The sequence below is a fragment of the Ranitomeya variabilis genome, chromosome 4 (genome assembly GCF_051348905.1).
Source record: "Ranitomeya variabilis isolate aRanVar5 chromosome 4, aRanVar5.hap1, whole genome shotgun sequence".
Taxonomy (NCBI): Eukaryota; Metazoa; Chordata; class Amphibia; order Anura; family Dendrobatidae; genus Ranitomeya; species Ranitomeya variabilis.
This window is the reverse complement of record NC_135235.1, coordinates 153896839-153924478: the sequence shown is the minus strand read 5'-3', so window position 1 is coordinate 153924478 and position 27640 is coordinate 153896839. Positions and strand designations below refer to the sequence as shown.

Below are 27640 nucleotides of genomic sequence, written 5' to 3'. Positions count from 1 at the left end.
GCTAAAATGCCTCATTGTGATGTTGGCAGATACCGCAATAAGACATTGTTCCATTCATAATTCTCGAGGTATGCATCTGAACTGTCTATACCTAAAGCTCTACTTTTATTGCTTATTAGAACAGGCAGCTGCTGTGGCTGGCGGTGTGGTAGGGGCTGCACTTTTGCTGCTTCTGCTTGGAATCAGTGTTTACATCTTATGGAAGAAAAGATGCTTTAGAGGCTCATCCTATGAAGAACTGTTGAATGTGAGCACGCCAACATACACAGAAAACATGGGTGTTGACGAAGGTGCTTCTGCTTCGAGTCATGCCAGGGACATGGGGTGAGACTTCTGTGATCCTACTGAGGTTTGTTATATGGATCCAGAATGTAATGTTTGTTTTTTTAAATTAAGATATAAGGATTGCTCCTCTATAAATTATTTACTTTGAAGGGGTGGTCTGGCTCCCAAATATTTATAAATATCTATCTTGATACCCTAACCACTTTTGTAACCAACTTCGTTATACAATACCCTGCTCTTCTTCCTATATAACTAATCCCTAAATGTTGTTTAAAAAAAAATAATTCCTGTGATGTTTCGTTTGAGAGAAGTATGACATAGGAATTTATAGGAGGCTGGGGCTGCACTCATTCCCTGCAGCATCCATCACCCCTCCTGGAACACGACATCACAATGGGCAGCACTGCAGTTACATACTACAGTTTATTTTATAGCTGCCGCCTCTGAAGATATGATGGACATTGTGGAAGAGGTGGGTGGAGAGCCCACACTTTCTCTGGCTTCTTCTTACTGTGTGATACCGCTTCTTACTGTGAAAAAAAATGTCAAAAGGGGGCAAAGCTTGAAGCAGTGACTGACACCTGCGCTGCCCTCTGATTCTTTTCAGGGCTGTGCCAGAAGCTGTGATTGGTGGTGCTGGTGTCACCCACTGCTTCTTGCACCGACTACTGATGACATCTTTTTTTCATATTTAGCCATGGCAGAGATACTTTGCTTCTATCGGCTCTGCCCTCACATCTCCCAGTGGAGTCTTTCACCCAGGACATCTATAGAGCGGCATTGCAAGAAACTGTAGTAACTGCAGAGCCACCCCACTGATGACTTCTTGTGCCAGGAAGAGTGATGAATGCGGCAGGGGAGTGAGGACAGCCCCAGCCTCCTGTGACATCCTGTTTTAGACTCCCCTCAATCAATACACCACAGGAAATGAAGGAAAATAAACACATTTAGGAATTGGCTAGATAGGAATAAGTGTATTATTCAATATAATAAAGCTAGTTACAAAAGTCGTTGGGGTAAAAATATGGATATTTTAGATGCTAGACCACCCCTAAAAATATTAACATTTATAAATTTAAGGTCATTATTTTCCTCACATAATACTTTTCCCTTCTGGATGTTCCAATTTCAATATGGAATGTCATGAAATTCTGGAAATCGGAAGAGGAACAGACATGTTAATCTGCAAATTATGAAAACATGGGGACCCAATATTCAAAAATTTTCATCTTGATTTATTTAGCATGTGGTATGATTGCCTCACACATTAATTTCTGCATTTACAGCCTTGGCTGCAATCATTGAGTTTATTAATGGTTGTCTAAGTGATGTTCTGCCTCCCTGAATGCACTTGGGCAAATCAACAGAATCCATTGCTGACAGCTTCCTGTCCAAAGACGTTGCAGGCCATGGTAATACGTTTTGGCCACACAGGCTATTCACTGTAGGGTGAGCTATATGCGGTATCACGTTGCTTTTATTGAAAAGACATTCTTGGGATACTTGTCTCCAGACAACAGCTATCTACAGCTATCATTGAATCAAGGACAAAAGCTAGACTCCTTGCTGAAGAGGATAGACCTCCGTTCCAGATTTCACTGCCATCTTGCTCTGCATCGGAGTTTTCTTTGGGAGCAATGGTGTGAGGTCAATGTAATGCCCGTATAGAATGTCTCACTAGTAGCCCGTGTCATGCAAACGTCTTCTGATGGTTTCTATAGACATTATTTGACATATTAGCCTTGGTATATGGCATTCAATTTCACTTGCAGTACAGGATGGATTTTGATGATATTCCCAAGTGCATTCAGTGTGGCAGAATATTCCTTAGACAACCGTTAATAACCTCATTGATATTAGCAAAGGTGTGTATGATTGGGGATTTCTGTGTGTGTGGTTCTCATGCTTGCTCAACATTGTAAAATTGATTTTATATAGTTTCATCTCCATCATGTGATGTGCATAATTCCACAGTTTTTCCTTCTTGGTTTTGCAATTTCAAGGTTAAGTGTATATAACCTTTATATTAAAGCGCATTACCATTATAACATGTATTGAGGATTCGCCAAATGTATAAATCCCCTCCCCCTCGTATACTATCGCATAAAATCATAATCTTTGCAAACAATTTTGATTTTTAATATTGTCTGCATGATTAGACTATAAACAAACCTTGTGCAGTCTGATCCAATAGTCATTTAGTTCCTCTGCCTGTTCTCTTTGCTTTTTGCTGGCTTACAGATGGCTGTTTTTACATCTGCTCTTAATATGTACAATAGATAGGGGGTGTATTAATATGGCACTTAAAGGCAATAACATATGGCATCGAGAACTAAGAGGTGGTCTCAGACTCTGAAACAAAAAGTGTTTAGCAGGAGAGAAATTATTTTGTAATAAGTCGTTTCTCACTATTCTTGTGTTTTTTTTTTTTGTTTTTGTTTTTTTTTTTAATAATGGTCTGACTCTCTAAAAGCCTGATTATTAATGATATCTTAATTTTCAATGACAACAACAGATTTAAGATGCAGTATAAACTGGAATTACACAGGTGTTTCTATGGTTGAAGGGTGGGTCTCCAAAATCAATTGCTTTAGTAGCGCCCAAAGAAACAATCTGACCAAGCGATAGGGTAGTGCTTAGTTATGTAAAATAATGGATGTACAGCAGTTTGTTTTTGTACAACTTTAGCTGATACTGTATGTATTTACGTATATATTATATATTTCTATTGCTATATTTTATAGTGAAATATTAGCGTTCACAACCTTAACTACTTTTCTGACAATTCAAGGAATAAAAGTGTACCCTTCGTTGTTCCACCAAAGTTTCATGGAAGAGATTGGGTTGGATTGCAGGATGGAGAACGTATCCAAGAGGACAGTGAGCCCTATGTTGCCCCAGATTTCCTCCCTCGATCATCATTCTGTTCTATGGGTAAAGTTATATTAAGATTGTGGTACTTTCTCAGGATTTAATGTTATTAGTGGAGATGGGCGGAGATGTTGGAGTCCGGCGGGTTCTGCCGAACAGTTACAAAAAGTTTGGGTACTAGAACAGTACCCAAACCAGGACCCGATTCACTTGAATGGGCGGCCCGAACATAGTGTTTGCTGTGCTGTCATGTGCATGACAACGTGGCAAACACTGCTTCTGATCGGCGGTGAAACCGTCCCTGCCTGTCAGAGCCGCGGCTCCCATGCTGTCAGGAGACAGTGTGAGTGCTCAGCTGTGATCGGAGGTATTAAGTTTACCTCCGGTCACTTGTGTCAGCTGATGGGACTACTGCCCCCATCATCCAACACCTGCTGCCGCTAATTACAGTGAGGGCAGGAGCGGCGGATGGAAGTATTCATCAGCCACTCCTGCACTGTCAATAAATTAAAAAAAAAAAAAAAAAAAAAACGCCTGGGATCCCCTGTATTTTTGTTAACCAGCCAGGCAAAACACACAGCTGGGGCTTGCAACCTCAGCTATCGGCTTTAGCAAGGCTAGTTATCAAGAATAGAGGGGTCCTCACGCCATATTTTTAAATTCTTTAAATAATTTTACAAAAAATGACGTGGGGTCCCCCGATTTTTGACAACCAAACTTGCTAAAGCAGACAACTGGGGGCTGGTAAGGGGCCATTTATGAATGCAACTTTATAAATGGCCCACGCAGGTGTATCCATATAAATGACCCACCCTGTATTAGATACGCCAATGCTGGCACTTTGTCCAGCTCTTCCCACTTGCCCTGTAGCGGTGGCAAGTGGGGTGATAGTTGGGGGGCTTGATGTCACCTTTGTATTGCCTGGTGACATCAAGCCCCGAGGTTAGTAATGGAATGGTGTCTATAAGATGCCCCCATTACTAACCCCATAGTCACATTGTAGGAAAACAGACACCAAGAATAAAGTCCTTTAATTGAAAAAATGGCACACTCCTTTAATAATCTCAATTAAACCATACTTATGCAGCGCCCCAGAGTCCTGGTCGTGGCAGTATTGTCGCTCTTCCACCAGGGGGAGTGATGGTATGTCTGATGGCACTAAAGGAGTTCACCTGACCAGGTATCAGTCACACACTACACTTCACACTCCAGTCCACCCGGGGGAGCAAAGGTTTTATTTACTAGGCCACTCCGCACACACGGGTAAAACTGGTGGGTTGGATAGGAAGTCAGGCAGAACGCTACTGGGTTTGACCCATTGAAGACCTGTCAGGCAGACAGGGAGAGGAGGAGGAACATCTGAGCTGCAGACAGAGGTCCCTGTCAGGGGTGGGATCCTGACAGAGACAGAGCGAGAGATAGAACGTTACGGAGCTGCGCCTGCACCTCATTGCGGCAGCATCTTAAGAAAGGACAAGAAGAAAAGTATATTGTGGAGAAGTGAGAAACGAGATCACAGCACAAGGAGATAACACCAGGAGGAGTCTTGCCTTAAGACCGGCAACATCCTTCTGAGGCGCGTAGCCGGTGGCCGGAACACCGAGGGAGTAATAGGCTCTACGCATTACTTCAAACTACGGCAGGACAGTTAATTCCAAGTTGGCTGCCCAACCTTTAACCTAATGAAGACAACGGAGGCAAATTGTGGGAGAGGGGCGTCTCTAGGGTCCCTATAAAATAGCTCCAGGCCTACCCCGTCATACGGGTCGTCCTATCCATACCATCTGGGGGACGGAGAGAGAGAATATCAGAAACATACACGACAGTTGTGAGGACTATCCCGTGGTGCTCAGCAGGGAAGTACTACAACACACAGGCGCTAGTAGGCTACTGATTTCCACCTGAAAAGGGAACTCTGGATGTGCCTTCGGACTGGCCGGATTCAGCCAGCCCTGTTAGCAGTTCTCTGGATTGTGGACGCTGAAGTCTACAGTAAAAGGTAAAGAGACTGCAACCCTGTGTCCTCGTTATTTACCGTTTTAAACGGCCGAGTGCAATGTGATAAAAAATCGCATTGCACTCGGACCAATGTTAACATATGGGTCAGCTCCCAGCAGCCGACTTTTTGTCGGCCGTTTTCCTCGGTCCGAGACAATCGCAGCATGCTGCGATTGTCTCGGACCGAGGAAAAATCTCGGCTCACTCACACCCATATAAGCCTATGGGTGCGAGTGAGACAGCGCACATCACTCGGATATCATCCGAGTGATGTGCGTTATATGCGGACCCAGCAATGGAGGAGATGGAGAAATTCATTTCTCCGCCTCCTCCGCAGCGGTGCTCCGATCCTCCCTGTGCGAGAGGCTCGGAGCACAGACGCATGACACTCGGCTCCTGCTCTGCTGCGAGCAGGAGCCTAGTGTCATTAGCATATCGCATCCGATGTTCTCGTATCGGATGCAATACGCTAGTGTGACGCCGGCCTTACTGGGAAGCCCTGGGGACATACTTCACCTGTGGGAAGGTATTCCATCTAGCTGCCATAACATCACCCCAGCGGACCCCTAAGCAGCGTCGGTCACCCTGACCGAACACCACAGGTGGTGTCACGAACACTTGACAAACTACACCCTTAATTGGCCACCGTGACATCCCCAGAACCGAGACAGAGGGACCCGGTACCTAGTACCCCACTGCCCTGTGCCTGGGGGCGATCCACTTACAACCCTGCCTAATTCCACTGAAGCCCTCGTTCTCTTGTAATAAACCAAAAATAATAAAACAACAATATACCATACCTGTCCATCGCTCTGTCCCACGCCGTAAACCATATCTTTGGGAAAAACAGTTTTCAACCTTGATGGTGCCAAGATGTGACCATCCAGGCTGAAAACCACTGGGGAATGTACTGCTGCGAGGCCAGCCTTAGTGACTGGAGGTGACGACATTGAGGTTACCTACGGTCACTGAGGCTCTGTTACCAGTTGGGCTGAACTGTGGTGACCTCGGTGACATCCCCTCTGTGCCCCAACACGTTATCCACCACATTTGGATCCTTCAAAAGAAACCAGAAAACCCACCTCTTCAAAGAAGCTTACAGCCTGTAATGACCACACGGCCACCTCAAAACCATCGGAGCTACTGCAACTCTCGACCTACTGTCTCCTTCCCCATAATAATGTAGAATGTAAGCCCGAAAGGGCAGGGTCCTCTTCCCTCAGTACCAGTCTGTCATTGTTAGTTTTGTTTACTGTAAGTGATATTTGTTTTTTGATGTAACCCATTCTCATGTACAGCACCATGGAGTTAATGGTGCTATATAAATAAATAATAATAATAGTAATAGTATAATAATCCCCACTAGCACAGTGAGTTTTTGGATTGGATTACAGCGTGGGACTGAGCGATGGACAGGTATGATATATTGTTGTTTTTATTATTTTTGGTTTTACAAGAGAGCGAGAGCTTTGGTGGAATTGGGCAGGGTTGTCAGTATGGCTTAATTGAGATTATTAAAGGAGTCTGTGTCACTTTTTACAATTAAAGAGCTTTATTTGTGGTGTCTGTGTTTTCATGCAATGTGACTATGGGGTTAGACACCATTCCATTACTAACCTCAGGGCTTGATGTCACTGGGCAATACAAAGGTGACATCGACTCCCCCCCCCCCCCCCCCAACTATCACCTCACTTGCTATCTCTACAATGTAAGTGGGAAGAGCTGGGCAAAGCGCCCGGATCGGTGCATCTAATAGATGTGCCTTTTCTGGGCAGCTGCGGGCTGCTAATTTTAGGTTGGGGGGGCAATATCCATGGACCATTACCAGCCTGAGCACATTAGCCCCCAGCTGTCTGCTTTAGCAAGGTTGGTTGTCAAAAATGAAGGTGGGGGGGGGATCCCACGCTTTTTTTTTTTTTCTCTTTTTTAATGTAATTAAAAAATATGGCATGGGGACCCCTCTATTCTTGATAACTAGCTGACAGCTGAGGGTTACAACCCCCAGCTGTAAGTTTTGCCTGGCTGGTTAACAAAAATACAGGGGAACCCATGACTAATTTTTTTTTATTTTTTTTTTAAATTGTTTATTTTACAGCGCAGGAGTGGCTGGTGAATACTCCCATCCGCTGCTTCTGCTCTCACTGTTATTAGTGGCAGCAGGTTTCGGATGTTGGGCGCAGTTGTCCCATCAGCTGATACCAGTGACCAGAGGTAAACTTTATACCTCTGATCACAGCTGAGCGCTTGCGCTGTCTGACAGCGTGAGAACCGCGACTGTCTGGCGGTGATGATTTCACCGCCGATCAGAAGTGCTGTTTGCCACGCTGTCATGCACATAGCCCAACAAACAACTGGTGTTCGGGCAGCCGAACCCAAACAGAAACACGGACTTCCTGGTGAAGTCTGTGTTCTGTGTCTGTGCCTGAACAGTGGGTATTCGGTACGGACGCCTAACTTTACTGTTCGAGATTGCCCATCTCTAGATATTAGTAAATCATGGTAATAAAGATTAGTTATACTTTATGCTATTTTACTGCCCATTCTTATTCTTTTGCTTGATGTTTTGGCTGCTTACTTTAAAATTATTGTATTCTTTCAATTAGGTGGAGCATATGTTCTGGGTTCCATCAACCCAGCTTTGTATAAATATCCAGAAGACAATGAAGAAACTGATTTTCCGGAGGGAAACATTGGCCGTATCTGGTTTGCTGTAGAATATGAATATGAGACAGAGAAGCTAGTTGTGTCGCTTATCAAAGTGAGGAACCTCCAATTCAACTCAGACTCCTGCAACCCTTTTGTGAAAATGCATCTTTTACCTGATGAGAGACGTTACCTACAGTCAAAGACTAAGCGTAAAACCTTGAATCCACAGTTCGACGAGAATTTTGTGTTCCAGGTACATTCTGATGAATAGTGGTTGGCTTTGACATATAGCTGTTGATGATCTACATAATATGGTTCTAACGTTTTTTGTTTTTTTTATGGTATACCTACATATTTGATAAGTGAATGGGCTGAATGTGAAGAAATGACTGTCTAAAGACATCCAATAACATTCTTATGACTGCCCAGAACTGAGAAAAATACTGTGCTTATCAGGTTTAGCCAGATTGTTATCTGTATTGTCAGACTGTACGTTTCCTCATTCATGTGCTATGAAATTCTCATTCAAAACCTTTAGTCTGGCTTATTTTGTGAGGTTACAAGTATCTGATTCTGTTATCTACATAAATCTTCATACAGTGAAGGAAATAATTATTTCATCCCTTACTGATTTTGTAAGTTTACAGCAGGACCACTACCCTTCCACAGAGAGAGAGATTTTAGTCTGAGAGGACTCACATTTGGTTCCCATTCAGATGAAGACTTTATTCCAAGAAAGGAATGGCAGTGTTAGGTCCAGGTAAAAGAGAAAAGCCTTAATGTGGCTACCATGTACACATGAATTGGCCAATTTATGCGCTAAGCTTTCTCAATTTTTCATATTTCTAGTGCAGTAATGCAATTCAATTTTGATATTTGCATGCTATGGTGCTACAGAGTGCTGCCTTTTTTGTTTGTATGTATGAGTTGGTGACTCTAGGTTCAGCACCTGTTCACACTTAGTCTATGTTTGGATGTCATGGTCAGTTTTTTGAAATTTGACCACAGAGAAAGCCATGAACAGTCTTATATTTTAACATTGAGAGAGAGAATATCAAAAATAAAGTCGAGAAAATCACATTTTATAAATTATATAAATTTATTTGCATTTTTCAGTGAGAAATAAGTATTTGATCCCCTACCAACCATTAAGAGTTCTGGCTCCTACAAACCAGTTAGATGCTCCTAAGCAACTTGTTACCTGCATTAAAGACAGCGATCTTACATAGTTACCTTTTTGTAAAAGACTCCTGTCCACAGACTCAATTAATTAGTCAGACTCTGACCTCTACAACATGGTCAAGAGCAAAGAGCTTTATAAGGATGTCAAGGACAAGATCATAGACCTGCACAAAGCTAGAATGGGCTACAAAACCATAAGTACGATGCTGGGTGAGAATGAGACAGCTGTTGGTGCAATAGTAAGAAAATGAAAGAAATGCAAAATGACTGTCAATTGACATCGATCTGGGGCACTATGCAAAATCTCACCTCGTTGGGTGTCCTTGATCATGAGGAAGGTGAGGGATCAGCCTAAGGCTACTTTCACACTAGCGTCGTGCACTGCACGTCGCTATGCGTCGTTTTGCAGAAAAAACGCATCCTGCAAAAGTGCTTGCAGGATGCGTTTTTTTTCTCCATAGACTTTTATTAGCGACGCATTGCCACACGTCCACACGGTTGCGTCGTGTTGCGTCGGACCGTCGCCACCAAAAAACGTTGCTTGCAATGTTTTTTGGCGCATCGTCTGCAGCATTTCCGACCGCGCATGCGCGGCCGGAACTCCGCCTCCCCGCACCTCACAATGGGACAGCGGATGCGTTGGAAAACTGCATCTGCTGCCCCTGTTGTGCGGCGCATTCACAGCTAGTGTCGGTGCAGTGCAGTGCACGACGCTAGTGTGAAAGTAGCCTATAACTACAGGGGGGAAACTTGTTGATGATCTCAAGGCAGCTAAGACCAGTCACCAAGAAAATCATTGGTAACATGTTACACCGTAAAGATTTAAAATCCTGCAGTGCCCGCAAGGTCCCCCTGCTCAAGAAGGCACATGTGCAGGTCCGTCTGAAGTTTGGCATTGAACACCTGGAAGATTCTGTGAGTGATTGGGAGAAGGTGTTGTGGTTAGATGAGACAAAAATTAATGTGTTTGGCATTAGCTCAACTCGCTGTGTTTGGTGAAATGCTGCCTATGACCCAAAGAACACCGTGGGTGTTCCCCACTTTTAAGCACGTAGGTGAAAACATTATGTTTTGGGGGTGTTTCTCTGCCAAGGGCACAGGACTGCTTCACCGCATGAGTGGGAGAATGGATAGAGCCATGTACCATAAAATCCTGAGTGACAACCTCCTTCCCTCTGCCAGGACATTAAAAATGGGTCGTGGCTGGGTCTTCCAGCTAGACAATGACTGAAAACATACAGCCAAGGCAAAAAAGAGTAGTTCAAAAAGAAGCACATTAAGGTCATGGAGTGGCCTAGCCAGTCTCCATACCTTAATCCCATAGAAAATGTATGGAGTGAGTTGAAGTTCCAAGTTGCCAAGTGACAGTCTCAAAATCTTAATGATTTAGAGATGATCTGCAAAGAGGAGTGGGCCAAAATTCCTCCTGACATGTGTGCAAACCTCCTCATCAACTTCAAAAAATGTCTGACTGCTGTGCTTGCCAACAAAGGTTTTGCCACCATGTATAAAGTCTTGTTTGCTAGAGGGATCAAATACTTATTTCTCACAGCAAAATGCAAATAAATTTATACAATGTGATTTTTCTGGATTTTATTTTTAAAATTCTATCTTCTATCAATGTTAAAATTAAACTACCCTTAAAATTATAGACTGTTCATGTCTTTGTCAGTGGGCAAACTTACAAAATCAGCAAGGGATCAAATAATAATTTCCTTCGCTGTATGCCTTACTAGGAGCAAAATATTTCCATAGCTAAGAAAATAGTATAATTACTGCTTCTAATTTCAGTTCTAAGTCATTGGTATAATTTTAAGGGAGCCAGGACTGGGCTGGAGGGACTTGTAGCCCATGAAATGGTTGCTAGGAGTGGACAGCATGAAGCCACATAGCGCAAGCTGCTCTGTGTAAATTTACCCAAAGAATAACTCCTCTTGGGAGTTTTTGTGGAACACTATGTTTTATATAGCTACTTAAAAAAAATATATTTATTCGGAATTGATGAACTGTTGCCAAATTATGCTGGCACTTTCTGATGAATAGAGGCTCCAATTAACAAATCCCATATATCTGCAGAATTAAAAAAAGTAAAGTGAAGATGGTCATACACATTAAATGGCTGTCAACCCAATGCTTACTTGGTCAACAGGTATGCCTTCCAACAGCTTAACTTGCATTGCAAGTTTTATGGATGGGAAGAAGGTGTTAAGTTTCTTTTTTAGAGACAAAAATGCAGAATCCTACTCTCCACTCCCCTCTTCTCTGTTGGAGACAAGATGGTGGGCCCCTATACACATTATGTTTCAGGTCTTGCTGAAATAAGGAAGTAAGTTGGTTTGGCCGGTGTCATAGAGAGAAATTAAAATCCATAAGACCTTTCTGGAGTGATCTCTAACTCTCACATTGAACATATGGAATTAATTGTGTCTGAGCTAAACTAATAACTGGGAAGAGAGAAAATAATTAAAACGGGGGAAGTGAGAGCTGACATGTCCATCTCCATTGAAGTAAGGACCTCCTGCAGGTAATTACAACAGGGGAATTTGCTCAGAAAAAAACACACAGTATGAGATTCAATTACACAGAGGCAGGGAAGTATGCTTCCTCTTTTCAAATCACTGATCACAGTTAAGTTGGAGCTAGTGATGAATATTGGGGTCTACATCTATCCGATAGTTATGGGAGAAATATTTTCTGCATTGTAGTGAAGGGATGTACATAACGCATGCACTCACATCACCATAAGACCGACAGAACCCTTCCAACTTAACCCCTTTACCCCCAAGGGTGGTTTGCACGTTAATGACCAGGCCAATTTTTACAATTCTGACCACTGTCCCTTTGAGGTTATAACTCTGGAACGCTTCAAAGGATCCTGGTGATTCTGACATTGTTTTCTCGAGACATATTGTACTTCATGATAGTGGTAAAATTTCTTTGATATTACCTGCGTTTATTTGTGAAAAAGACAGAAATTTGGCGAAAATGTTGAAAATTTTGCAATTTTCCAACTTTGACATATCTCTGATTTAATTGCATAAAAATTCACACAAAATACTTAAGTAACATTTTACTCTTCGCCACGACAGCACCCCACTGGAGAGAGGGATCCGCCCCGCAGGAACAGGAAACCTATTAAGAAATAAAAGGGGGCGGTCCGCCTCTCCTCCTCAGTTTAGGTTTCCTGTTCCTGCGGGAAAGACAGGACTTCTACAAGGGAACATACCTGGGCTAGCATGCCGCCTGCGCGGTATCCGTGAGAACAGCAGGGGCTGCGGCTCAGAAGCAGCATCGGGGGAGTTCCGTTAGATGGCTCCCTCCTCGCCTGAAGGAGCACGCAGACGGCCGGGTCCGGGAAGGGCCGCCTGGCATCATCTGCGGTGGCGGTACGGCTGGAGGTAGGAGAACGGCTGCATTCCTATTGCGGTCCGACACGAATCCCGGGCCGCACATGCGCCGACCGCCGCAATACAGGCTACCCCGGAAATGGATGGTGGACTTCTGGGGCGCCTAGGCCGGATCTAGGGCGGGGGAGCCGGCGCCGATCTGCGCATGCGCACGAAAAAAAAAAAAAAATGGGCACACTATTTAAACCGCACATGAACGGTAAAACGGCGATGCAGAGATGTCATCCCCAGGTGCCATGGACCAAATAAATGGAGATCCAGTTCTCCCCGCCAAAGATCACACCAGAGGATCCTCGGAGACCGCTCGTAAAAGTGACGGTTCCAGAACAGGATCTCGGCCTTCTGATTCGGTATTATTTGCTTCACTGGGTGAGTTTGTGAACTCTGCCTATTAAGCTGACGCTGTCTCCCTACTTCTCTCTTTTCTCTTTCTCTCTCTACTTATTACGCTTAGGGAAAAAAGCGACAAAAAACGAAACATAAGGAATGTGCCTTGTGTAGCCAGCCCCTTCCAGACTCATACCCCAAAAAACTTTGCAAAGACTGTTTTAAGGAAACAACACAGGGAGCAGCAGTGTCCATTACGGATCTACGGGCCATTATTAGGGAGGACTTAAAAAATATGGCCCAGGACAACACATGTAGTACTAAATCCAAAACACCGACACGTGTCAGACTCCGACAGTGACCAACCTGTACTATCAGACGCCTCCCTATCATCATGTCGATCATCATCATCCTCATCATAGATCGAGGGACGCTCATGTTTTCCATTAGACAGTGTGGACAACTTGGTGAAGTCAATTCGAAACACCATGGGGTGTGAGGAAACTAAGGGTACGCAAACCGCGCAGGACATAATGTTCGCGGGTTTGGCAGACAGAAAGAGGAGATGTTTTCCAGTTATACCGGCAGTGAAAACCTTAATCAAAAGAGAGTGGGAGAAGCAGGATCAGAGAAGCTTTCTACCCTCAGCGTCAAAACGAAAATATCCATTTAATGACGAGGAGCTTCTTACATGGACCAAAGTCCCTAAGGTCGACGCAGCTGTAGCCTCTACCTCTAAGCAATCCACTCTGCCTGTGGAGGATGCGGGACTACTGGTCGATCCGTTGGATCGTAAGGCTGAATCATCCCTCAAACGTTCTTGGGAAGCGGCTACAGGAATATTCAAGCCTGCAGTAGCCAGCACTTGTGCTGCCCGGTCAATGATCATCTGGATTGATCAATTAGACCAGCAAATCGAAAATAAAAGCTCAAGAGAAAAACTACGAGCAGCCATTCCCTTAATACGAGGAGCAGCGGCCTTTATGGCAGACGCTTCCGCCGACTCACTCCGTTTAGCAGCAAGATCGGCAGGCCTTGTGAATAACGCAAGAAGAGCTCTATGGATGAAAAGTTGGAAAGGGGACGCGCAATCTAAATCTAAAATATGTGCAATCCCATGTGAGGGTGAGTACCTCTTTGGTAAAACCTTAGACGAGATACTCAAAAAGGCAAAGGACAGGAAGAAAGCTTTTCCTGATTCCTCTATTCCCTTTTACAGGAGAGCCTTTAAAAGGAGACCGTTTGGCAAAAGGAGGCAAACGGATAGGTCTACAACATGGACCGCTAAAGACGACAAGCAGAGGTACCATGTTTAGAAGACCCAACCCCCCAAAAGACAACAAATACTGAGGATATACCAGTTGGGGGTAGACTGAAGTTTTTCACCACTCAATGGGAAAAAATAACATCTAGCTCGTGGGTTTTAAATATCATCCGAGATGGAATTAAACTAAAATTCTCTCGTGTTCCCCACGAGTCTTATATTATAACATCCCTCAGCTCGCCTATACAGCAACAGGCGCTAGAGCTTGAAATTCAAACCCTATTATCAAAACGGGTCTTAGTCCAAGTGCCGGTGGGACAGGAGGGTAGGGGATTCTACTCTCCCCTATTCCTAATTTCTGAGCCCGACGGTTCTTTCAGGACAATCATTAACCTTAAACTCAATTCATTTATTGAAAACTATACATTTAAAATGGAATCCATTAGGTCCACCATAAAGCTCCTCTTCCCAAACTGTATGATGGGGGGCATTGATCTAAAAGATGCTTACTATCATCTCCCTATTCATAACAGGTACCAAAAATTCCTCAGGGTGGCGGTAATAATCAACAATGAGATTCGTCATTTCCAATATGCGGCCTTACCCTTCGGCCTCTCAACAGCGCCGAGGATCTTCACCAAGATAATGCTAGAGGTGATGGCCTACCTTCGCCAGAAGGAAACTTTGATAGTGCCCTATCTGGATGACTTTTTGGTAATAGGAAATTCAGTTACTCAATGTACGGATCGTTTAGCTCACGCAATTTCCTCTCTACAGGACCTGGGCTGGATAATCAATACCGACAAATCCAGACTCACTCCACTTTCCCGTCAGGCGTTCTTGGGGTTCCATTTAGACTCCATATCTCAAGTGTCTTCTGCCACAGGTAAAGATTCTACTGATCAGACACAAAGTCCTAGCCGCAATAAATAATCCACGTATATCCCTAAGACAAGCTATGTCGTTATTAGGGTCTCTTATCTCTTGTATACCTGCAGTAAGATGGGCTCAATACCATACTCGAATGCTACAACATCAAATTTTACAAGAGGATAGACGGTTATTTGGTCACCTAAATGCAAAAATAACCTTATCTCAGGAGGTTTTAACTTCCTTAGAGTGGTGGCTAGACTCAAACCATTTGATGAGTGGGGTTCCATGGGTAATAACGCCAACTCATACCATAACCACTGACGCCAGTCCTCATATGGGGAATAATTATTGCCAAGGGTCATGGAACATGGAGGAAAGCTGCAACTCCTCTAACGTCAAAGAACTAAATGCTGTTAAATACGCCTTATACCATTTCCTCCCACAGCTTCGGGGGAAAGACGTCAGAGTCCTGTCCGACAACACCACCACGGTGGCGTATCTAAACAGGCAAGGAGGTACGCGATCAGAGACTCTGATGTCTTCTGCCACAGAAATCTTAAATCTAGCAGAAAGTCACCTAACATCCCTTACTGCGCTGCACATAAGAGGAGCAAACAATCAGCAGGCGGACTTTTTAAGTCGACACACCTTGAGTCAAGGAGAGTGGTGCCTAAACCAGCAAATTTTTCTAGACATAACATCTCTTTGGGGCCGTCCTCAGATAGCTCTCTTCGCCACAAGAAGAAACAGAAAAGTCCGGAGATTTGCCTCCTTATCTCCAGCGGATCATCCGGACATTCTGGACGCTCTCCAAGCCCCTTGGCAGTTCCGTCTAGCATACGCGTTTCCTCCGATCATATTGCTACCTCAAGTCATACGCAAAATCAGAGAAGGAGCGAGAATTGTACTGATGGCTCCATTCTGGCCCAAGAGACCATGGTTCTCATGGCTACAGACCATGTCTGTCTCAGATCCTTGGGTCCTCCCCTCAACACCCAACCTTCTCTCCAGGGTCCGTTTTTCCACCCTCAGGTGGACAATCTCCACCTGACGGCCTGGAATTTGAGAGGCAGATGCTAAGATCGAGAGGATTCTCGGGGGGTTTGATTGATACTTCTCCAGAGTAGAAAACCCTTCACCACAAGAATTTATACGAGATTATGGAAGAAATAGAAATTTTTACAATCCCATACATCTACCAACACATCAGAAATTCCGATACAATCTATCCTGGAATTTCTTCAAAAAGGGAGAGAACTAGGTTTAACTGTAAACACCTTAAAGGTTCATGTTTCAGCATTAGGAGCCCTCTATGGCCATAACATTGCGGGGGATAGATGGGTATCCAGATTTATTACAGCCTGCGAAAGAATAAATCCAGTTAACATACCTAGGATTCCACCCTGGGATTTAAATTTAGTTTTACAAGCTCTAACACTCTCCATTCGAGCCAATAGACTCAATACCCATTAAATGTCTATCACTAAAAACGGCCCTCTTGGTAGCACTGACTTCAGCTAGGAGAATAAGTGACATCCAAGCACTCTTTATAGATCCACCTTTTTTGTTAACTTTTCAGGATAAGTTAATTCTTAAACCAGACCCTTCCTACCTTCCCAAAGTAGCAAAAAAATTCCATAGGTCACAAGAAATAATCTTGCCCACTTTCTTCAGTAATCCCTCCACTCCTGAAGAACAGAAATATCACACTCTAGACGATAAAAGAGTAGTGTTAAAATACATTGAAAGGACCAGCAGCTGGCGACAGTGTAGGGCTCTGTTTATTTCCTTCCAGGGTCACAAGAAGGGTCATGGAGTAACAAAAAGCACCTTATCCCGGTGGATCAGAGAGTCTATCAGATTCTTATTCCGCGAGGAAAGAAAACCCTCCGGAAGGCATAACAGCACACTCTACCAGAGCGATGGCATCCTCCTGGGCAGAGAGGGGAGACGTCCCAATTGAAACTATATGTAAGGCGGCAACTTGGTCAAATCCTTCTACATTCTATAACCACTATAGGTTAGACCTATCGTCAACTTCTGACCTAGACTTTGGCAGGACTGTCCTCAGCACGGTGGTCCCCTCCCTAGGTGATGGTCTCTGAAAGATCTCCAGTGGGGTGCTGTCGTGGCGAAGAGTAAAAAGCCGGATTACTCACCGGTAATTCTCTTTTAGTGAGTCCACGACAGCACCCTCTTACATCCCTCCCTAGATTAATATAATACATATTATTGAGTAAAATCCTTTTAATCATAAGCAAATAAGTTTGAAAAATGAAATAAATGATATTTGCCTAATACTGACGGTCCTCCGGGTACTCTGAAATCAAAACTGAGGAGGAGAGGCGGACCGCCCCCTTTTATTTCTCAATAGGTTTCCTGTTCCTGCGGGGCGGATCCCTCTCTCCAGTGGGGTGCTGTCGTGGACTCACTAAAAGAGCATTACCGGTGAGTAATCAGGCTTTTCCCACATGTCTTCTTTACATCAGCACAATTTTGAAACCAAAATTTTTTTTTGTTAGGGAGTTATAAGGGTTAAAAATTGACCAGCAATTTCTCATTTTTACAACACCATTTTTTTTTTTTGGGACCACATCTCATTTGAAGTCATTTTGAGGGGGTCTATATGATAGAAAGTGTGACACCATTCTAAAAACTGTACCCCTCAAGGTGCTCAAAACCACATTCAAGAAGTTTATTAACCCTTCAGGTGTTTCACAGGAATTTTTGGAATGTTTAAATAAAAATGAACATTTAACTTTTTTACACAAAAAATTTACTTCAGCTCCAATTTGTTTTATTTTACCAAGGATAACAGGGGGAAATGGACCCAAAAAGCTGTTGTACAATTTGTCCTGAGTACGCCGATACCCCATATGTGGGGGTAAACCACTGTTTGGGTGCATAGCAGAGCTCGGAAGCGAAGGAGCGCCATTTGACTTTTCAATGCAAAATTGACTGGAATTGAGATGGGACGCCATGTTGCGTTTGGAGAGCTCCTGATGTGCCTAAACATTGAAACCCCCCACAAGTGACACCATTTTGGAAAGTAGACCCCCTAAGGAACTCATCTAGATGTGTAGTGAGAGCTTTGAACCCCCAAGTGTTTCACTACAGTTTATAACGCAGAGCCGTGAAAATAAAAATTCTTTTTTTTTCCACAAAAATTATTTTTTAGCCCCCAGTTTTGTATTTTTCCAAGGGTAACAGTTGAAATTGGACCCCAAAAGTTGTTGTCCAATTTGTCCTGAGTACGCTGATAACCCATATGTGCGGGGGAACCACCGTTTGAGCGCATGGCAGAGCTCGGAAGGGAAGGAGCGTCATTTGGAATGCAGACTTAAATGGATTGGTCTGCAGGTGTCACATTGCGTTTGCAAAGCCCCCAATGTACCTAAACAGTAGAAACCCCCCACAAGTGACCCCATATTGGAAACTAGACCCCCCAAGGAACTTATCTAGATGTGTTGTGAGAACTTTGAACCCTCAAGGGTTTCACTACAGTTTATAACGCAGAGCCGTGAAAAAAAAAAATCTTTTTTTTCCACACACATTATTTTTTAGCCCCCAGTTTTGTTTTTTCCCAAGGGTAGCAGGAGAAATTGGACCCCAAAAGTTGTTGTCCAATGTATCCGGAGTACGCCGATATCCCATATGTTAGGGTTAACCCCTGTTTGGGCGCACGGGAGAGCTCGGAAGGGAAGGAGCACTCTTTCACTTTTTCAACGCAGAAATGGCTGGAATTGAGATCGGACGCCATGTCGCGTTTGGAGAGCCCCTGATGTGCCTAAACAGTGGAAACCCCCCAATTATAACTGAAACCCTAATCCTAACACATTCCTAACCCTAATCCCAATGGTAACCCTAACCACACCCCTAACCCTAATCCCAACCCTATTCCCAACCGTAAATGTAATCCTAACCCTAACTTTAGCCCTAACCCTAGCCCTAATGGGAAAATGGAAATAAATACATTTTTGTAATTTTTTTTTATTTTTCGCTAACTAAGGGGGTGATGAAGGGGGGTTTGATTTACTTTTATTGCGGGTTTTTTAGCGAATTTTTATGATTGGCAGCCGTCACACACTGAAAGACGCTTTTTATTGCAACAAATATTTTTTCCGTTACCACATTTTGAGAGCTACGGTATAATTTTTCCATATTTTGGTGCACAGAGTCATGTGAGGTCTTGTTTTTTGCGGGACGAGTTGACGTTTTTATTGGTAACATTTTCGGGCGCATGACATTTTTTGATCGCTTTTTATTCGGATTTTTGTGAGGCAGAATGACCAAAAACCAGCTATTCATGAATTTCTTTTGGGGGAGGCGTTTATACCGTTCTGCGTTTGGTCAAATGGATAAAGCAGTTTTATTCTTCGGGACAGTACGATTACAGCGATACCTCATTTATATCTTTTTTTATGTTTTGGTGCTTTTATACGATAAAAACTATTTTATAGAAAAAATAATAATTTTTGCATCGCTTTATTCTGAGGACTCTAACTTTTTTCTTTTTTCTTTGATGCTGTATGGCAGCTTGTTTTTTGCAGGACAAGATGTTTTCAGCGGTATCATGTTTATTTATATCCGTCTTTTTGATCGCGTGTTATTCCACTTTTTGTTTGGCGGTATGATAATAAAGCGTTGTGTTTTGGCTCGTTTTTTTTAAAAAATTTTTACGGTGTTCACTGAAGGGGTTAACTAGTGGGACAGTTTTATAGGTCGGGTCGTTACGGACGCGGCGATACTAAATATGTGTACTTTTTTTTTATTATTTTTTTATTATTTAGATAAAGAAATGTATTTATAGGATATATATATATATATATATATATATATATATATATATATATATATATATATATATATATATATATATATTATATTATACATACAGTTATATGAAAAAGTTTGGGCACCCTATTAATCTTAAGCTTAATGTTTTCTAAAAATTGGTTTTTTTTTGCAACAGCTATTTCAGTTTCATATATCTAATAACTGTTGGACACAGCAATGTTTCTGCCTTGAAATGAGGTTTATTGTGCTAATAGAAAATGTGCAATCTGCATTCAAACAAAATTTGACAGGTGCATAAGTATGGGCACCCTTATCATTTTCTTGTTTTAAATACTCCTACCTACTTTTTACTGACTTACTAAAGCACTTTTTTTGGTTTTGTAACCTCAATGAGCTTTGAACTTCATAGCCAGGTGTATGCAATCATGAGAAAAGCTACTTAAAGTGGCCACTTGCAAGTTGTTCTCCTGTTTGAATCTCCTCTGAAGAGTGGCATCATGGGCTCCTCAAAACAACTGTCAAATGATCTGGAAACAAAGATTATTCAACATAGTTGTTCAGGGGAAGGATACAAAAAGCTGTCTCAGAGAATTAACCTGTCAATTTACACTGTGCTGAACATAGTAAGGAAATGGAAGAACACAGGTACAGTTCTTGTTAAGGCCAGAAGTGGCAGGCCAAGAAAAACATCAGAAAGGCACAGAAGAAGAATGGTGAGATCAGTCAAGGACAATCCTCAGACACCCTCCAGAGAGCTGCAGCATGAACTTGCTGCAGATGGTGTCACTGTGCATTGGTCAACTATACAATGCACTTTGCACAAGGAGATGCTGTATGGGAGAGTGATGCGAAATAAGCCGTTTCTGTAAGCACGCCACAAACAGAGTCGGCTGAGGTATGCAAAAGCACATTTGGGGAAGCCAATTTCTTTTTGGAAGAAGGTCCTGTGGACTGATGAAACCAAGATTGAGTTGTTTAATCATACAAAAAGGCGAATGCATGGCGGCAAAAAAAAAAACAGCATTCCAAGAAAAACACTTGCTACCCACAGTAAAATTTGGTGGAGGTTCCATCATGCTTTGGGGCTGTGTGGCCAATGCCATCACTGGGAATCTTGTTAAAGTTGAGGGACGCATGGATTCCTCTCAGTATCAGCAGATTCTTGACAATAATGTTCATGAATCAGTGACAAAGTTGAAGTTACGCAGGGGATGGATCTTTCAGCAAGATAATGATCCAAAACACCACTCCAAATCTACTCAGGCATTCATGCAGAGGAACAATTACACTGTTCTGGAATGGCCATCCCAATCCCCAGACCTGAATATCATTGAACATCTGTAGGATCATTTGAAGAGGGCTGTCCATGCTCAGCGACCATCAAACTTAACTGAACTCGAATTGTTTTGTAAAGAGGAATGGTCAAAAATACCTTCATCCAGGATCCAGCAACTCATTAAAAGCTACAGGAAGCGACTAGAGGCTGTTATTTTTGCAAAAGGAGGATCTGCTAAATATTAATGTCACTTTTCTGGTGAGGTGCCCATACTTATGCACCTGTCAAATTTTGTTTGAATGCAGATTGCACATTTTCTGTTAGTACAATAAACCTCATTTCAAGGCAGAAACATTACTGTGTCCAACAGTTATTAGATATATGAAACCGAAATAGCTGTTGCAAAAAAAACAATTTTTATAAAACATTAAGCTTAAGATTAATAGGGGTGCCCAAACGTGTGTGTGTGTGTGTGTATGTATATATAGATATATATGTATGTATTTTTATGAACGCGGTCTACCTTTTATGGATTAAACATACAAAATTTAAGATCGGGGTTCTTCTTGAACTGATTAGAGACAGAATTGCGTTCCCCTGACAAACTGGAGACAACAATGGGATCTGTGTGATCGCTCAGTGTCACCTGTGACACAGTAACAGCCATGGGAACTGTGTGGCTCTCCTGGCTGTTAACCTTGATAGCTAGTTATATGAATTTTAAAGGGAACCTGTGAGCAGGTATTTACTATTTGATCTGAGAGCAGCGTAATGTAGGAGCAAAGAGCCTTGTTCCAAGGATGTAACTTTGTGCATCAGCTTGCTGTAGTTGCAATACAATCCGTGTTCTATTAGCAGAAGATTATCATTAGAGGACTAGGTGTCACATGTAAGCCAGTCCTGCTAATCTTTGTAACCCCACCCCCCCCACTGATTAGCAGCTTGCTGACAAAGGTAGTTTCCTTGTACAGTGTATAAATCAGGAGTGTTGGTGGGGTTATACACAGCTCTCCATTCTGACCACTGCTACAAGCAGTCTAGTAAGAGATATATTACTAGAATCAGGCTCTCTGCCCCTATATCCTGCTTCTCTCAGATTATGTCGAAAAAAACGACTGACATGTTTCTTTTAACCCATTTATCTACCAATGTCCTTTTGCTTGGGACGCCTAATCTTTAGCTTCTAGCAACTAATATAATAATAATAATTATATAATAATTTTTATAATTAGGTCCATTTTTTTGTTGGGTTTGTAAAATGAATGTTTACTAAATAGGAAATCATGTCATTGTCATTTTTAATTGAATATTGGCATGCCCTTTTCCTGATTCATTAGGACCCAAATCATTAAAAATCTGTCATTTAAAAAAAATAAAAAATAATTTTTTTTTTGCTAATTTGGCAAGTAATGGGTTAAGTTGGTCCCTACATAGCAATGTTTCTTGAAGCCCACTGAAACAATCTATTGATTTTAAGAAGAGCAGTGCTAAACTACCCTGCACAGATTGATAGATGGAAGATACCCTTAGGGTACCGTCACACAGTGGCATTTTTATCGCTACGACGGCACGATTCGTGACGTTCTAGCGATATCGTTACGATCTCGCAGTGTCTGACACGCTACTGCGATCAGACACCCTGCTGAGAATCGTACGTCGTAGCACATCGTTTGAAACTTTCTTTCGTCGCTGGATCTCCCGCTGTCATCGCTGGATCGTTGTGTGTGACAGCGATGCGTTCGCTGGTAACCAGGGTAAACATCGGGCTACTAAGCGCAGGGCCGCGCTTAGTAACCCGATGTTTACCCTGGTTACCAGCGTAAAAGTAAAAAAAAACAAACCGTACATACTTACCATCTGATGTCCGTCAGGTCTCTTGCCGTCCGCTTCCCGCTCTGACTGTCTGCCGGCCGGAAAGTGAGAGCAGATCACAGCGGTGACGTCACTGCTGCGCTCTGCTCTCACTGTACGGCTGCACTCAGTCAGAGCAGGAAGCGGACGGCAAGGGACCTGACGGACATCAGATGGTCAGTATGTACTGTTTGTTTTTTTTTACTTTTACGCTGGTAACCACGGTAAACATCGGGTTACTAAGCGCGGCCCTGCGCTTAGTAACCCGATGTTTACCCTGGTTACCAGCGAACCTCGGCATCGTTGGTCGCTGGAGAGCGGTCTGTGTGACAGCTCCCCAGCGACCACACAACGACTTACCAACGATCACGGCCAGGTCGTATCGCAGGTCGTGATCGTTGGTAAATCGTATAGTGAGACGGTACCCTTACTCAAATTGAAAACTTTTCAGTATAAAGTACAGCATCTCTTTTTATGTACCATAGGTTTCTGGAAAAACATTACATCAAAGGACACTAAGGTTTTCAGTCTTCCATGTGGATAAAATAAAGAAGCACCATCTATTAGGACAAGTTATCTTTCCATTGAAAAATGAGAACTTGACCGATGATGGAAAGCTGGTTATTTGGAGAGACTTGGAACAAGAAAATTTAGAGGTAACCTATTATGTCAAAACAGCCACAAGCCTCAGTTTTTAGATCAAAATCAAATCAAACTTTTTGAAATATTTGTATTGTTTTCTTAAAGCCGCCATCAGAATATGGAGATATCCAGTTCTCACTAAGCTACAATGATTACCTTGGACGTTTGACAGTGGTGGTTCTCAGAGCTAAGGGGATTCAATTCCAAGAGGAACGTGGTATTATCAGTGAGTAAAACCTTTCCTTAATTGCTTAACACATTAAAACCCATAATGTCTATGAAAATATCAAACTGAACATATTATCTAAAAGCTATAAACAATTAGTCCAGCTCACTGGAATAAATATACAAAACGCATTATTTTGGTTGTCAAAATGGTCACAGCTTTATTTAAATCATAGGGCTAAATTGGCCACAGCTTTGTTTTAATCCTGTGATTTAAATAATCACATTAGAAGTCAGGTGAAGTGCTAGCACATTGGCATTCACAAGTACTGTCATATCCCCAACAAATCATATGCACATAAAGGAGTAAAAGCCAAATTATAAAACAATTTTTCCTTTATTAAACAACAAACAAAATTCTAAAGCAGTTTGTTTAAAAGGAGAGTATCAGACATGGGCAAATCCACAAAAGATAAAAAAACCTTAACTTCATGATCAAACAAATTCTAAATTCATAGGATACAACAGCACAAAATTTAAGAGATCATATCACCCAAAGTCAAGTATCAGAAAATGGAAAACACAGTGGAACAAAATCCTACCAAATACAGAAAATACTATATTAACCTCAACCTAGTATATCCATCCTTTTTAAGGATTATATATTAATATACATAAGTGAAGGTTGTGGAACAAAGTTCTATCTAATTTGCTCAGATTAAACCAGGTGGAAAGTGAGGTGAAAATCTTATAAGTTAGATGAAAAAAAAACCAAAAACTGACCATACACATGAAAAAATCATGTAAGGATCCAGCCAAAGGAAGACATAAAATAATCCTGTTTAAAGGGAACCTGTCACCTGAATTTGGCGGGACCGGTTTTCGGTCCGATGGGCGGTGTTTTCGTGTGTTTGATTCACCCTTTCCTTTCCTGCTGGCTGCATGGTGGCCGCAATATTGGCTTGAAGTTCTTTCTCTGTCCTCCGTAGTACATGCCTGCACAAGGCAATCTTGCCTTGCGCACGTGCAGTATGCTTTGCCCAACTGCACAATTTGTACCCCTTGAGAAAGGCATCTGCCGAAACGCGCGTCGGGGTGGACGGGGGTGAGGTGCCAGTCCAATTTGATATATCTTCACACTAACCGGTATGTACATAATATACTATTTGTGTCAGGCTTCTTAGTTACCCTCTTGGGCTTTAGGTCCATTATGTGTAGTTACATCAAGTAGTCCGGCGCATTCCCTTTCTTCTTTCTGAGATATCTATGTTGGTTAGTAAGTGGTTATTTACACTATGTAGTCACCTGCCCCCTGTCCTTTTAGGTGCATGCTGATGGTTGCATGGGGATCGTTTCCCTCTGTCATGTTTTTCCCTGGTTTTACTATTAATAAAGATTTTTGCATATTTATATGAACTGGACTGTTTGCTGCTTTTGTTCTCTGCTGATAAATTCTGAAGAATCACATATTTATGCACAACATAGCACAGAACCAAAAAAAAAAAACATGGATAAGACAGGTGGCATGAAGCAGAATTACCATGAGTGATAAACAGTTATGTCCATAAATGTTGGGCCAGTTCTTAGATAAGGAATGTTTTATTGTCCTGATTGGGGTCTCTGTTGTGATGACCCCTTATAGTCTGAGGGGCAAGTTCATTAGTTAATGTAAAAAGACATAAATCCATGCGACACAAGACATATATCTTTCCTTTATCCTATCTCCCTCACTTATGTTCATATGAATACGCTCAATCCTAAAGCTTTCAACAGACGTGCATTGCAATTATGATCCTGTTTAAAAAGTCTTGCAAATACTGTAAGTTGAGATGAATCCTCAACATTGATGGCGTTTCTGATCTTACATGTTCTGATTTGTGTTTTTAACTGTCTTTTTGTTAGACCTACATATATTAACTTATAGGGGCAGATTTCTTAGTTAATTACTCATAGTATCACATGTGATGTGTTGGGTAATAGGACATTTACGTGTCGCATGGTGAAATCCGTGTTTCGAAGCATACTCCGGCAAGCATGCAGACCATACATGGGGGGGGGGGGGGAAAACCCATCTTTGTCCTATTAATCCGAATGAGTTATTTTTTTCAGGCTCTGATAGAAACTGTGCACAAGTAAATCTCTAAGATTCGGTGCCCGTCTGTTTTGTAATATATGGATATTTACCGGTATATTCAGATAAGATCTTATCCGTTTTCAGAATAAGCAAGAATTTAGAAAGTGCTTGCTTCATGTTGTGCCATTTGTTATTAAATTTATAAATCTCACCCGATGATCAATGGTAAATTTTTTTTCTTTGTCCATAAAGTTTTTCCCTTTCGGAGTGTAAAGCCTTACTGAATTCCTTCTTGCTGCTTCTATTGGAGTAGTTGCATTTAGAGTTGAGTGACTTTTTTACTTTTTTGGGATCGAGTCGGGTTTCGCGAAACCCGACTTTGTGAAAAGTCGGGTCGGGTGAAACAGCCGATTATTGCGAAAAGTCGGGGGCCGACTGAAACACGACACCCAATGCAAGTCAATGGGGAATCAAAGTCGGCAGTGAGGGGAGGACAGGAAAACACCTACACTGCCCATTTTAATGCCAAAAACATCAATTCTTATTACTGAAGCTTGTCAATCTTAATTTACTTTATAATAATAGTTAGGCATTGAAAACTGGGGGTCATTTGGCTAAAGTTGTGGGGGTGTAGGGCTGGCTCAAGATTTTCGTGGGCCCAGGAAATGCAGAATACGTCACGGCGGTGGAGAAGGGAGAGGTAAGTATTTCAACTTTGCAAGTGCTGTGATCCTGAGCAAGAAGGGGGGGCCTACTCATTGGCACTGGCACAGGGCCCCTCATAGTACGGAGGTGTGTTTGACGGCGGGTGGCGCCTCCCACGGCAGAGACACTTTTGCGTACTGTGAGGGGCCCTGTGCCAGTGACGTCGCCAACGAGTATGCCCCCCCCACCTGATGAAGGCACCTACACTTTCATCTGCACCTTCCTCGTTGTCCACGTGTAAGGTGGTATAGTATGCGGGAAGGGGAACCTGACTTTCAGCAGGGTCAGATTCTGGCTGTGTAGAGTGCAAGGGGAATGTAGTGGTCTGGGTCAATGTACCAGCAGACTCATCTAGCAGTGGCTGGGCAATGAGCAGGATGAGGAGGAAACGCAGATATAGGCCCAAATAATAAAGTGGGCTAAATGCAGTTCAAAATGGGTAACAGGACTAAACAGGCGACATTGCTTTGTTCATTGGAGAACAACTGTAATGATTGGCAGACAGTAGGCCCAAATAATAAAGTGGACAAAATGTCTGCCAAAAAAATTGTTCATAAATAAACAGGTGGCATTGCTAGGTACAGGTGTGGGCTCCTCTGCAAACAGTGGTAGTAGGCGCAAAGTATTAACTGGTCTAAATGGAGGCCAGGGCCCCTGTATATTTTAACTATCATCTATCATTTCAACAAATTTGTATTGGCAGTGCCATTGAAGGATTTAACAGCACAGACTACACAGTGGTGGAGCAGGGAGAGGTAAGTATTGCAAGTGGTAGAGCACTGTTCGAGCTGGGGGGAACACTCTCTCGTGGGCGGCTGTACTGGCACAGGGCCCCTCATATTACGACGGTGTGTCTGACATTGGTTGTGCACCACCACCGTCAGACACTTCATTTTAATATGAGGGACCCTGTGCCAGTGCCTTCGCCCAAGAGTGGGCACACCCACTTGTCCAGGCAAACTGCACTCGCACGAGTGCTTGCGCCAGGTGGTAACCATGGCCCTGTGGAGGGAGTCAGCCCATTTAGGGAGGTATAAAAATGGCCTATGGTGGACATTCAGCAGCTGCAAATGGAGGAATTGGAGAAGTCGGTAAGAGGAGGCCAAAAGCAAGACCTTTTTCAGGCAAGCTACGTGTCATCAGGGGAAGGTGGAGCAAAATAATTTGAAATCCATGATTGGTTCATTTTAATGAAGGTTAGATCATCAACATTTCGGGTAGCCAGACGTGTCCTTTTTTTCAGTCAGAATTGAACCAGCAGCACTGAATACTCTTTC

General features: G+C 42.7%; 1 protein-coding gene across 4 annotated transcripts in view; it reads left to right on the top strand.

Annotated features, from left to right (window-relative positions):
• Positions 1-27640, top strand: part of SYT15 (synaptotagmin 15) — a 163830-nt gene that overhangs the window by 43467 nt on the left and 92723 nt on the right. The window contains exons 2-6 of one of the 4 annotated variants that reach the window (XM_077257189.1): positions 120-324; positions 3077-3219; positions 7758-8053; positions 23263-23433; positions 23525-23645. In XM_077257189.1, the coding sequence (XP_077113304.1) occupies positions 120-324; positions 3077-3219; positions 7758-8053; positions 23263-23433; positions 23525-23645 (936 nt within the window). Of the gene's footprint in view, positions 1-119; positions 350-3076; positions 3220-7757; positions 8054-23262; positions 23434-23524; positions 23646-27640 lie in introns of all 4 variants that reach the window. The other 3 variants (XM_077257191.1, XM_077257190.1, XM_077257192.1) reach the window with 3 other exon arrangements.